General features: G+C 40.4%; 1 protein-coding gene across 2 annotated transcripts in view; it reads right to left on the bottom strand.

Moving 5' to 3' along the window:
• Positions 1 to 216: 216 nt before the first annotated feature.
• The window catches only part of AMPH (amphiphysin), a 103,014-nt gene continuing 89,612 nt past the window's right edge, over positions 217 to 13,618 (bottom strand). The window contains exons 18-22 of one of the 2 annotated variants that reach the window (XM_042888606.1): positions 11,011 to 11,067; positions 6,802 to 6,951; positions 5,555 to 5,812; positions 3,825 to 3,926; positions 217 to 1,226 (exon numbers count right to left, since the gene is read on the bottom strand). In XM_042888606.1, the coding sequence (XP_042744540.1) occupies positions 1,119 to 1,226; positions 3,825 to 3,926; positions 5,555 to 5,812; positions 6,802 to 6,951; positions 11,011 to 11,067 (675 nt within the window). In that variant the 3' untranslated portion in view covers positions 217 to 1,118. The remainder of the gene's footprint in view (positions 1,227 to 3,824; positions 3,927 to 5,554; positions 5,813 to 6,801; positions 6,952 to 11,010; positions 11,068 to 13,618) is intronic. The other variant, XM_042888605.1, reaches the window with a different exon arrangement.

Here is a 13,618-nt window from a genome sequence, read left to right as displayed (position 1 = left end):
GAAATTCATTGTGACACAACTTCAAAAGCATCACAGATGAAACGTCTTTGGATCAAAGGTTTATTTTTAATGACACAGCACTGGAAAACATAAGTTACAGATGACTTTTTGATAAGGATACATTATATATCTTCATTTAAAAGGATTTGTGAAGGTACGCTGCATAAATACTTATTGTGAAAATATGTTTATTTCTCAGAGATTAATTTTGTTGTGTTTTTTTTTTTTTTTTTTTTTTATTCAGCCAATTAAATAAAAAACTATAGATGAGCATCGTAACAGTTCCCCTTCCAGATTATCTCACTGTAACTACTGCAGCTGGAAGAGGAAACCGAGCCATGCCTTCTCAAAGGTTTAGCAGCTTTGAAAATGATGTTATTCATCATCTCAGAATGAAAAATTCACATTACTAACACGGATACTGTTCAGTGTTTTGGCAATGGAGCAGCTAGTTTTGCTTTGGAACAAAACTGTTTCCTGTAATGCCAGACAGTGAGAGAGCAATGCATGTACTGATGACACTACACAGTCAAAGAACTACCATGAAATTGTTAAAATGCATATATACCCATATGCACTTATATATACACACCCAAGTTCCTGTGTATATATACTATGCATGTCCAAAAGTAACACTGAAAAACGTTGCAGCAGTTAATTATCTTTTTTAAACACATGAAACTTATAATAGTTTGACCTCATTACTACAGGATTACTAATTAAATTTTCTGCAGTGCAACTCAATACAATACACTTAGTGCAGAGAAGTTAAGGTTTTGGTATCAAGGAGGCTAATTTTGGATTTCATGGGAAAGGACCAAATACAGGATCACCATAGCTCTGACAAAGCACAAACAAACCTGTTGCCACGTACATGTGAACAAATAAAGGACATTTCTGTTTTTATTTGATTTTTTTTTTCACGCACTGCTTCAGAAATTGCTAGCTTAACTGTTTGCACTCATGCTCATTTTGATATGCTTCAACAATCTTTGTCTGGCACCGATCTGTAAACCATTAACAGCCTGAACTACAGAAAAAGTGGGCTCCTGTGTTTCAAAGAGGTGAAGAACCCACTGACTGAGCTTCAAACCACATTCATGTGCCTGTGAGAAGAACTATTCCAGGTGGCGTGTGAAGTTCTCTGGGAAAAGTCCTTTATAACTATTTGCATCTCTGTACTGAAGCCACTCAGATTCCTTAATGCCTGTCAACCAGCCAGCCTCCTGAAAGAGAAAAGACAGAGCATCCTCAGTGTCAGGTCTCTCCCATTTCTTTCTACATACTCCAAGCCCAGAGAAGTTTTAGAGCCATACGGCTAAAAGAAGTGGTGATTTGTTACACAGCATACTCTGATTTTGCACAGACTGTTTTCTCTGTTCTGCCATGGTTTTGTGAGACTGTGAGCACATTAGATGGCCTTTAACCCACCTAACCTCCAACTGAACTGAAAATTGGATAATCAGCCTCTGGAGTCATCCAGTGTCACAGCAAATCTGCATTTGTGCAAATGCATGTGGAGATGTTTTCAAAGTTCTCACAGCAATATTGGGATACTTACACAGTAAGAGCATAGCAGTGTGCTAGAATCATTATAGAATGCCACAGATGAGGGGAAAAAAATCAATGTTTTCATCTGATTTTTTTTTTTTCTGAGAGTTCTTTTCTCTCATTCCTGTATTGACAGTCAGAAGAAATAACAGTTCTTGTTTTCTCTGCCATCATAATTTCTAGAAACTAAAAGTCAGTTGATATTCAACTACCTTTTTCAAACATTCCTGGAAACTTTAGCCTAAGCCAGATCTTGACACGCAACACTGCAATCCAAACCCTCAGCAGCACCATCAATCAAAAGGAAGATTTCTTATTGGAAAGTGCTGGGTTCTCTTAAGTGCTATCCATTTCACCTGGAATAAAATCCAGTCAGTATTTTTTGCAGTGATCAGCCTGTTTTCATCTCACCAAATGACTAACTCTGTGCTTTGCTCCTTTTAAGAACAGGAGTCAGAGTAAAGTGATGATTAACAGGGAATTTCTAATGCTGATTCATTATTATTCTACTGAAAGTACAAAAAGAGATGGAGTAACTGGCAGAACATTTTTGAAGCTCACCTTTTGGAAAACCTGAGACGGAGGAACTGAAGTTTTCTACTATGGACAGAGTAGATTCTACTCAGGACTGAAGTTTTAATGGATAATAACTTCAACTCAATAATTATGGAAAAAAATTGAAGTCACTGGGTGGGATTAGTTGGCTTTGAACAGGGAGCACAGGCTGACAGCACCAGCCATGTCAGAATGATGGTTTTAGACAGATCAATTTTGCAGGAGAAAAAAAGAACCAAGATCAAATACTCTCTGTAAATCAGCAAAATATCCGGTAAAAGAGAAAAATTAAGTTTTATGGTGATGTTAAACACGAAGGGCAAATATGCACTGAGTAATAAAGATGTGAGCAGAATGATCTCAGAAACACGAATACATGGAGCTTTATTTTCTCCATCACTGCACACGATTTACTCCAATTAATGCTAATGGGCTTTTTGGATGCACACCACAAGAGAAAAATAATTAATGGATTCACCAAGTAAAGGTTATATATATTTATATTTATATATTGTATATATATATATACAAAACATTATAAGAAAAAATAACTGAAGACAACCTGTTTTTATATCCTTAAAGTAGGTTCTGCAAATACTGACAATAAAATCAGTTGAGCAGCCCAAGAGGTGTCACGCAGCACAGTTTGAATAAGAGAATCTGTCCCTACAAAAATAATGAAGTGTCCTAGTGAAAAGGAAAATAAAAATAATCTTTTATTCAGAAACAATAATAAAAAGGAATCAAAAACCAAAACAATTACTTGTCTCTTGTATTAAGAGAGAGTTCAGCTTAGATAATGAACAGTTTCTGGCTCTCCAAATACACACTAGACACTATCTGGGCATATTTTAAGAAATGCTCTTCATTCAGAGCAGAGCACCTGCTATCTCACTGTGCAGGATTCAGACCCCAACCTCCCAGCCCCTAGTTCAGTGGGATATTTTTCATCAACACTTGCTGCCACTGCAGCCACGAAGCAGCTCGTACTAATTGTACAAGGCGGTCTTCTCTTCAAGGAGTAGTCAAAAATTAATTCACTTGACTGCAAATCAATATAGCATGTGGAATTAAGTTGTTTAAAAATTAACCTGAAACACGCTGTTAAAACAAAATATCTTAAATGACATTGAGCTGTTGGGTTCTTGCATCAAAGACAAAGTGATTGCTGGTGCAGCTCAAGAGCACTGCTGTGTGAGGCTCAGGTTCCAAGAGGCACACAGGACATGTAGGAACACCTCTGTGCCATTTGGCTGCAGGACAGAACTGTTTGTGTGCAGTCTCAGTGCTCTCTCTGGGCAAATGTATATTTCTCCAGATCTCTGTGTAAAACTCTGAACATATGGGGAATATACGATCAGTTCTGACCCAATGTTACAACAAAATGATAGCAGGATGCACAATTTGTAAGCCATCTTCTGTATTAAGCCTACATATGTATGTAAGCCTGTATAAAACTCACTACAAAGTAACATAAAAGTGCCTAGAAAAATGTGCTGAAGTTGGATCCTGTTGGTAGTACATACCTGGGACTTTAGCTTAGTTAACTGTGCTGTTTGGTCACAAATTAAACCAAGTAAAAGGGCAAAATAAGAATGTTGGTGTTTTCTAACAGTAAAGATGTTTTGAATCAACATTTCAAATTAACTATAAGCAGTGAGAAGAAGACTGTGACAAAGGGAAACATTAACAAAAGAAATAAATAATCATGTTGTTACCTGATCGGCTGTGGTCTCAGAAGGAATTACTAGTACAATATCCCCTCGTTTTAAATTAAGCTCATCACTGTTAGCTGCCTCAAAATCATGCAGAACTTCAACCTAAAGGAAATACCAAATATACAGAAATGATTAAAATAGTGACATTGTGAAAAAAGGAAAAATGTACTCTTCCACTTGTTTCTTTATGGAAATATATGGCCATAGATACGTACATTCAAGTTGTTAATGTTCACATCAAAGCTTCTACTTATAGCTTAAGAAACAGGTACAGCTTCAGTAAATCTTCCTGAAACTACTGAAAGAAACCAAACATCCTTTCCCAAGGTTGCAGAATCCCACAGGTTATGCCTCTTGGACAAGTCCTGTTACATTATTCCTATCGTGCAAGGAAGTTGCTTTCATTTCCCACTATCATTACTAGACCTGAGGAGAGGGATGGCAGCATTTTGCTAATAAGCTTGGAAAAGAATCACAGGAAATGTTATTTCAGACCCTTACTTATGTTGTCTGCTAGATACTATTATTGGTGTAAACATCCCTGGAAATTAGAGTGAGGTTACAACACCGGTTTCAATATAAGATAAAAGAAGTTAATAATGGGAGCCATAACTCCTGTCTGTCCTGGAAAGAACTCCCATTCACTGGCAGATAGGAATGCCAAAAATATCTCTTTCAAAGAGGTGATTATTAAAACATTTGTGGAGTTAGTACACTGCCGTGAACAGACCATTGTAACTAAATAGCTCTTCCTCCTGTAGAGAGATACTACCCTAGTTTTCTCAAAGGCACAGACAGTTCCATGGTAACTCTGCAATAATGAAATAACACAGCATCGAGAACCAGATGGCAGTCATATATCCTGCCGCTTCTTATTTATGTTTGACTCAAGGAAGCGTGACAAAAAACAGAAGATGAACTGTGGCAGCAGGTCTGCACCAAAACTGCACAATACCGGTCACTCTAACCTTAATGTTATTCTCACTGTTTGCTGAAAATCTCGACCAATGAAATTGGATCAGAAAGAATGGCATATTTATGGACTGCTATGGGACTAATTAGTCTGAAGCATGCAAATTATAGTAGGGAGCATATAAAGTTCATCTATCCTCAAGGAGCGTTTCTCCTGCTCACTGATTCTGAAGTGAAAAGAACCTTGTGAACCAGGAATCTCTGTGGCTCTTACCAGCCAAGGAGAGAATTTCCCACAAGCTTCATTAAACTTTTCTGTCTGAATACCCTAACAGTTCGTAAGTATAGTAATACTAAGGACATAAAATGACACTTCAACTTCATTACAGAGAATTGTTGAAGTCCCATAGATTTCAATAGGGCTGGAACTTCCTCTACAGATTCTCAGGCCAGAAAAATGCCTTTTCGGTATTGGTAGCAAATGATCATATGATACTGCTGTCTAAATTGCTGGCAGTGGAATTTTACTTAAAAGATTCACTGTCAGTACTGATTTGGCGAGATGAAAGGAGACCTCTAATGATTCTTACAGCTACAGAGGGATGTAACCAACAAAATCCAAGTGCAGAAAATATATTTCTCAAAATTCATGTATGGAGAAAAAACAAAGGTTGGGTGAGTATATGCACATGCAAGCATGTGGCTGTGAAACTAGGCATCCTTTGGCCTCAGTAAACCATTGTAATGACTCAATTTTCAGACACATCCTCAGAAGCTAGATGTGAAAAGATGTCTAAAAGAAAAACAAACAAGCAGACCTTAAAGAGAAAGCCCGGTGGCATGTCAGAAGCTGTGTCTCCTGCTGATGAAGGCTGATCTCGAGAAGGTGCAGTCTGGATTTCTTCAGCTGGTTTCTGCTCACTTCCAACTTGGGAAGTTTCACTGTCAGTGCCCTGAGTGCCCATCTCTGCTGCAGCATCTTTGGACTCGTTCATGATCACATCATGTTCTTCTCCTTCCCCTTCATTGTTCGATGCTGGCTCTATTACGACTGAAGGGATGCTGCTGACCTTTTCCTAGGAAAAGAAATAAAATACAACAAAAACACCACAAGAGTATTTCGTACTTTATTTCAAGTTGAAAAACATGTTTCTTTACTTCTGCTGAAGGTCGGATTCTTACATCAAGACAGAGAACAATAATTGTGCAGAAAAGTAAAAGCTCTAAGAGCTTAGAGGAACACAAGGTGCAAAAGCAGAAGTGACCTGGACCTCTTTCAGGGCTGTCCCAGTGTCCAGGTGTGAAATCCATCATACACTAGAGCACCTTCAGGACTGAGGGAGGTTGTTGCCTAGAGCCATGGGACACACTACTGTACAAGACTTACTATGGGATGTTGAAGGGAGAAACCAAAAGCAGTGGGTGGATTGAGGTGATCTGGGGGGGAACAAGTGTGGGACAACAAAGGCACAGATAACAGCATAAATGGGCTGCTTGCATGTAAGTAGTGGATAGTTCAAATGAGTATCTGGCCACGTCCTGCACCTGATGAGTGTGGTCTGTCCTATCTTCTCATTAAGTTGCTTGCTAACTCTTTTCCAGGGTGAGGGCTGTCTTTTGTTCTTGCCCGTGTGTGCACTAGGGTCAGATCATGGATTGCAGGGCCTGTGTGCCCATCTGCCAGCTACATGAGAGATCCAGGTGCCAGCCACTGGAGACATTCAGGTGAGTGGACTTGAGTGACATCAGCATATATATACAAATATATATATTCTCACTAGTAGATCTCTACCCTGCTCAGCCAGAGAGGAGAACGTGATGAGGCTTCTGGTAATGCTTGTGTTTGTGCAAGTACCCCGTGTGCCTGTCTGTGATTTCCACAGCCGTCTGTGTATGCACAAATATCATGTCTGTGTGTGCTCTGTGTGTGCACTGAGAATACATGCTCATCCTCACTGCTTGTTGGACCCTGGGGGCATGGAGCTGCATCAGCCTTGCCTGTGCTGGGAGCTGCTGGATCTGGCTGGATTCCTCTAATGCTCACCCACACAACAACATGAGGTACCTGAGAAACATCACCCTCCTTTTCTTCTCCCTGAGGTTTGTCACCTTCAGCAGCAGCCTCCTGTTCAGTGGGAGCAGCACCCTCACCAGCTCCTGCTGCCACCACCACACTGTCTTCCACTGCCACTGCCCCATCTGCAGCACTCACCACCTGCAGAATAAAAGGAGAAACCTTTCAGGACACGAGCTGTGAATATCAGCTAGAGATATCCTGTACTCTGCGATCTCTTTAGTTGCTGCTGGCCCCTGGCTTTGGTTTCACTGGGGTTTCTCCTGACCCAAGGGGGAAAGCAGCACCAGAAGCTGCCATCCTATACCTGAAGCACCATGTGGGGAGCACAGGGGTAGGCTTGCACAACAAAGCTGATTTACAGGCAGGAGAGGGACATTTACAAAACCTTCCTGTCAACATGCAGTAGAGTTTCAGATGGGTATTGCTAGTGTAGGAAAAATTTCTCAAGGCTCATGTGTTTTCACTGTCTCTTCTTTCTCACAACAGGCTCCTTCCACTGCTCTCTGTAACAGTTATGGGACTGCATTCTCAGGGCTGATTTGCCTCCAAGCAGTTCGGTGTGAGAAATTCCCTGCAGGTTCAAGGTGAGTTGAAGCTTGGCAAACTGTCCCGAGGTCCACTGTGCTACATAAAGTCTGTTCTTAGGAACAGGCTGCAAGTCTTCTCCAGCTGCTGTCTCCAATCTCTAGACCTGGACTGCCTTCAAGAGCATTGCCTTAGTTAGAGTCCTTTTGAACAGAGATGTGCAACTTGGGCTATATTAGCTGAAGCAAATATACTCTACAGCTAGATAAAGGTTAGAAATATTCAGATGTCATCAGGTATTAGAAAATGTTAGCCTATAGCTAGGCCAATTTAAAAAAAGAAAGAAACGTAAATAAAGACCCAAGTAGATTTGATATGACTGAATCATTCGTCATTAGTCTGTGTTGAAAAGTTAGTATGCATTTTATTTCAGTTATTGAAAGGTGAATAGAAAAGTACCTTCCTAAAGGCCATTGTTAAATCCTTCCTCCAGCAGAGATAATTTATGTATCACCCTAACATTTGTGTTGGTATATACTGGTATTTGTTTACAGCGATATACTTGAGTTTACTGCAGATTAATCCTAAGGCTTGGATGGTGAAGGTAAATAAAAAACCCACGTTCTGTCAATTCAATTAACTTCAGGAAGTTTTTAACACTAAAAAAAAGCTATTTTCTAGGTACCAATGTCAAGCTAAGTTTAGCAGAAATTCAGTTAACAGCCTGATGCTCTGTTTTCTCAGTTTGATTTTCCACCTATGAATGAGACTAATGCAGCTATCTGAGCTCAACTTGAACTGCCTGCATTTGTTCACGATCATTCTTCAGTCATTTTGTTTTAGCTATATCTACCCCAGTGACTGATATTATCTGCTATGATAAATAAATTCTTCTGCAGTCCTTGAAAGCAGAAAATACTCCAGTGTTTTGCAGCAATCACTGGAGAAATTTTAGCTTCAACTAAAAATTCTGCTAGGGAAGGATGCTCTGTCACAAACAGAAGTAATGTCAAAAGACATGGATGAATGTTGACAATTTCTCCTGTGACTTGTAAGGCATGCAAATCTGTCTCACAGAGTATTACCACTTTAGCAATCTTGACCCAGGCTAGTATTCAAATAAATAGTGGATGTGAAAGCCTTGGAAGAGACCAGTATGAAAGAAGGGGAACAGAATGCATATCAGATTGATTTTATAACATGTGCTTCTAACAGCATGCTGCAGAAATTGATCTTGCTGTCTGTTGTGATTAGGATCAACATTTATTTTCTACTTATTGGATTTGTATGGCCAATTTTCTTTTACTGCGGAGGAGAATTTTAATTTACATGAGTCAGCTCTCAGATAGTCAGCACTGAAAGGGAGATGCTCTCAACAGCTGTAGCTGTAACTCACTGCATGTACAACACATTCACATATGCAGAACTGTGTATTTCCTGTGTCTTAGAAATCCAAACCAAAGCAAGATGGGTAATTAAAAAATGACTTTTACAAAAGCATGTGTCCTAGTGCTGAATGAATCTCACTATTAGTATCAAATATCTTTGATTAAGAAGAAGAAAAAGAACTAAACTAAAAAGAGGGAGGCTCAATTCCACTGAAATCAGAACAGCAAGAATCCCACACCCAGCTACAATGGGCCACGTACTTGCAGGTATTTCCTGTCTTCATTTTGAGAACCTGTTTTCCGTAACATTACACAGACTAAGAGTATCCTAAACTAGCTACCTACAGAAGTGTTACTGAAATTTGCACAGCCATGCAGAAGAAGAAACGAGGGTCATCCAATATAATGAAGGCTGTGATAAAAGAGCCACACGACTTTTAATTGCAGTAAAAGTGAATGCTTCTTTACCCAGGATGCAGCTGGTTGGATTATCCTCTAATTAACACCACTGTCAGCTCAGTGCAATGCCACAGATTCAGCAGCAGCAAGAGTGAGGCCATGAAGAGGAGGAGAGCTACCAAGTCTGCAGTTGGAGGTCTGGGAGGAGCTCACTGAGCTCTCCCTGTGTTCCAGAGCTGAAGATCTTGCTCCATGGCTTGATTTAGAAAAGGACTGGGTAATTTTTATGACAGTTAGTCATAATTATAGCTAAGCCACCTAATATAAGATCAAGAACTAACTATCATGCTTTAGTGAGCACACCAATTGCTTGACAAGTCTTGGAAGGCTTTTGGAGTAATACTGAAGAACTGGTTATGAACGTTGCATCAGAAGGACAGTCCTCCACTGGAGCCAGGATATCATCTTAGCAAACAGCTTGATCCCTGACAGCATCTCTTCTGCATTCAGTAATACTGCTCCTCTAAACAGGTTAAACTTACCAGATAAAAGTTACTTTATGAGGGCACGTTGTTTGGAAAACAGAGGAAAGATGCATTTCAAAGGCTTAGCCTTTGTGCTCAGGGGTTAGCAAGGCGTTCCTTGGCCCAGACTTGGTAGTGATAAGACAATACTAGAGAAGCAGTGCAACTCATTTGCAGCACATCAACACCTGTAGCTATAGAAACTGGGTTTGATCTACCTCTCCCATCCTGTAAATTCTATTTAGTATAATTCCCCTGGCTTCTACACAGCAGGCTGTTGAGGAGTATGGCACCAGTGAGGCAGGGCTACGGGTCACAGCAAGAAAGCAGCCCATGGTAGTGGGACATCATCCTGGCTCAGCCATGCTGCCGAGCAGGGACAGCTGCTGGCTGCAAATCTTGCTTCCCTGCAACACAGGGTACCCTGGGTAGCCACAAAGCATGGACATATCCCAGACTGCAGAAGGGCTGATGCCTGTTTACATCAGTGTAACAAACCCAAGCTTGGACAGCTGAGCCTACCATGAAGCCAAAACAAGTAGAAAACAGTTTATAATCTGTTTGTATATGTTGTGGCACTAAGAGAAATAACATAATCAAACAGTTGGTCAGCTCTTTGAGATACAGATTCTAAGCAATTATCAATGAGGAATAACAATTTCTTTCGCATTCCCTACTTCTCTTCCTGCATTTAATAGGTAACTCTTCTTCCTGTGCTGCTCTCCATGCCCACTCGAAAACATTACAGTTTCAATTCTGTACAAAAGGATTCATAGTGTCTTGCTTTACATAAGCAAAACACAACCATACAACCCTTAGATTTCAACATGCCCACCTAAAGAGAAATTATGTCACCAAGTTTTTCAGTTGCTTTGTAATTTACCCAATTCAATGCCAGATTTGTATTTTAGAAAATGAACTTGTAGCATGATTATTTTATTTATATTTATATAAATATTATTTATAACAAATGATGAATCAAAATTCCTTTTCTTTTTTTGAAGATGTTTAGAGGAAGGCTAGACAAACAAATTCAAGGAAAATGTAAAAGCTACTGTGAATCTACGCAGCATATTCTCTCTTTACCACAAATATCAATTGAAACAGCATTATGCCACTTTCTGTTCATGGATCTGTATTGTTTTCTGTCCCAAAATATTTATCTGTCTGTACTGCTGCAACAGTCAGTTTCTAAGGTAGGTCTTGCACTGAATGAGAAATGTTCTGGTACCACAGCTGGGTCACAGTCATATTGTATTGTCTGCATATTGATAACATGCAAATGTCATATATATATTTTTGCCATGCTCCTCTTGAAGATATTAAAGCAAAACCAAATTCCTGAGGCTGTTCATATGTACCTCGCTCTCTTTCTCAGCAATTCCAGTTGTCTCCTTATCCCCTGCCTCGATACTCTCCTGTATAAAGAGGAAATATGGTCATCATCTTACTCATGCTGAGGGAATGACTGCAGAGAAATTGGCATTAATCAAGCTCAGTGGAAGAATGGCATGTATGGGATGCAATGAAATGAATGGTGGGAACTAAATGGGATAGTATAGAGTGAGTGGAAAGATTCTCGCTGCTATATATCTGAAATAAAAGTAGCTATAAGACAAAAACAGAACAAAACAAGAACACAGCAAAAAACACGAAAAATGAAGCCTGTTAATTATATAATGATCACCACACTGGAAGTGCTGATGTTAATTTTATTTACTTCTGCTGTCAGTATTCTCATAATAGCACCACACTGGATGAATGTTTTTATTAAGCAACAATCCAGAACACTGCTGACCTTACAGTTTTCCAGCTACCTCAAATTTCTCCCACCCAAGACTCAGAATGTTCCCATCATAACCTGCTGCTGCCCCTGTAACTCACCAGTTTCCAGGAAAACTTTCTAAAACACTTCTTCCACACACGTTGGGCTGAAACACATTTAAGGGCATTGTTCAAAGAGGTGGGTCACAAGGTTCATCAGCTTTTGCAGAATCACTTTTCTCTAGGTCCATACTCAGTTGTACATGCACTGGGTGCCCGACATTTAAAACATCAGACATGTGTCAGTGGCTCTAAATCTGGCACCCACAAAGGTGTTCAAGGGATCAATTGCTCTGAACAGTAAGGGGCTCACCCCAAACAATACTTTTTATAGCACAGATGATATCTAACACAAGGTCCTTTTCTACAGAAGCTGTAAAACTGCATGAGTTCCAGGTTTTGGAAGAGGAAAAAATGTACAATCTCCTAAATCCTGTGGGACAGTTGTGCCCTTGCTGGTTTCCAATTCTACTGCAGCATTTTGGGATTTGGTCAGCAACATCCCTTCTGCTTGAGCTTGGATTCAGTTTTGGCTATTGCTCAGCCTAGATCAAGAGGTTCAGGTCTAGTTTAGGTCAACAAACAGTCAAAATGGCTGTAATTGATGTCTCGTTTGGAATACTTAGAAGTGCTTTTCTCTTCTGTTCAGTCTTGGCTTCCTGCAGATTGCAGGGTATTTCTAAAGATGCTTTTCAGAGGAAAAGTAAATCTAAGCCCCCTTATAGAAATCTCTTTCTCTAATAAATGTTGAGGCTGCTGTGCCAACATGCATATGTCAAGTTTTTCAAAAGCCCTGTAAGGGTGAAGACAAGTCATGCAAATCTATTTGAGTGCAGGTAGATCAGATTGCCATCTTTAGCAATTGTGATCAGGCCTCAAGTGCTCAGTCTCCAGCTCACTGCCTCCACACACCTGCCACACCAAAATTCCTACAAGTTTCACAGAATCACAGAATCACCCGGGTTGGAAGGGACCCCAAGGATCATGTAGTTCCAACCCCCCTGCCTGGCAGGGCCACCAAACATCCACATTGAGATCAGGTTGCCCAGGACCCCGTCCAACCTGGCCTTAAACACGTCCAAGGACGGGGCATCCACAACCTCCCTGGGCAGCCCGTTCCAGGGCCTAACCACTCTCCTAGTAAAGAACTTCCCCCTAACATCCAACCTAAATCTTCCCTCCTTCAACTTAAAACCATTTCCCCTAGTCCTGCTGTTGTCAGCCCTTTTGAAGAGTTTACTCCCCTCCTGGGTGTAGGTTCCCTTCAGGTATTGATAGGCTGCAATGAGGTCACCCCGCAGCCTTCTCTTCTCCAGGCTGAACAAGCCCAACTCCCTCAGCCTGTCCTCATAGGGGAGGTGCTCCAGCCCCCTGATCATCTTAGTCGCCCTCCTCTGGACCCTTTCCAAAATCTCAATGTCTTTCTTGTACTGAGGGCTCCACACCTGGACACAGTACTCCAGATGGGGCCTCACAAGAGCCGAGTAGAGAGGGACAATCACCTCCCAGTTTCATCTGAAGTTTCATCTGAAATGCTTGCATGTTATTTTGTTTAATAGAAGGATGCTGAGTTATAGCCAAACTTCACATCACTCATGTGTTTCCTAATCTAATCTTCCTGCAGTCACCTCATAAGACCCAGACATGTCCAGATGCCAGAGCAAAGCAGTTGCTGACAGCAGTGTTACCATGGAAACCCCTCATAGCTTTACCCTGTTAAAATTGCAGTGTTACATAACCTTTTCTTTCATATATATAGGATTAATTCTTCTTTCAAGCTGCCAGCCATGCTGTGAAGACCTGATTTTTATGTTAATTTTAAAAGAGACTGTAGAGGGTCTTAAACAGAAAAAAATCCCACGAGCTTCAACTGCAAAACATAATTATTTCTTACTCTAGCAAAGCATGCATGCTTGCTGCAGCATGTTGCTCTTTTTTTTTTTTTTTTTAAACAGGAGATGTAAACAAATATTTCTATTGCCTCATAAAAGCTATGTGTCTAATGGCAATGGCAAGTTGGTACACAAACTCTTTTCTGACTTTCAATATTAAAAAGTACTGATTTTCTTCAATAAGCTGTATTTAGAAGTCAATTTGCCTTCAGAAATGAGCACTGCTCTATGTCAGGAATGTGTTTGTCCCTAC

Source organism: Lagopus leucura, unplaced genomic scaffold (genome assembly GCF_019238085.1).
Source record: "Lagopus leucura isolate 7727_CA_CO unplaced genomic scaffold, USGS_WTPT01 Super-Scaffold_100157, whole genome shotgun sequence".
Classification (NCBI taxonomy): Eukaryota; Metazoa; Chordata; class Aves; order Galliformes; family Phasianidae; genus Lagopus; species Lagopus leucura.
This window is presented reverse-complemented; position numbering and strand designations above follow the sequence as displayed.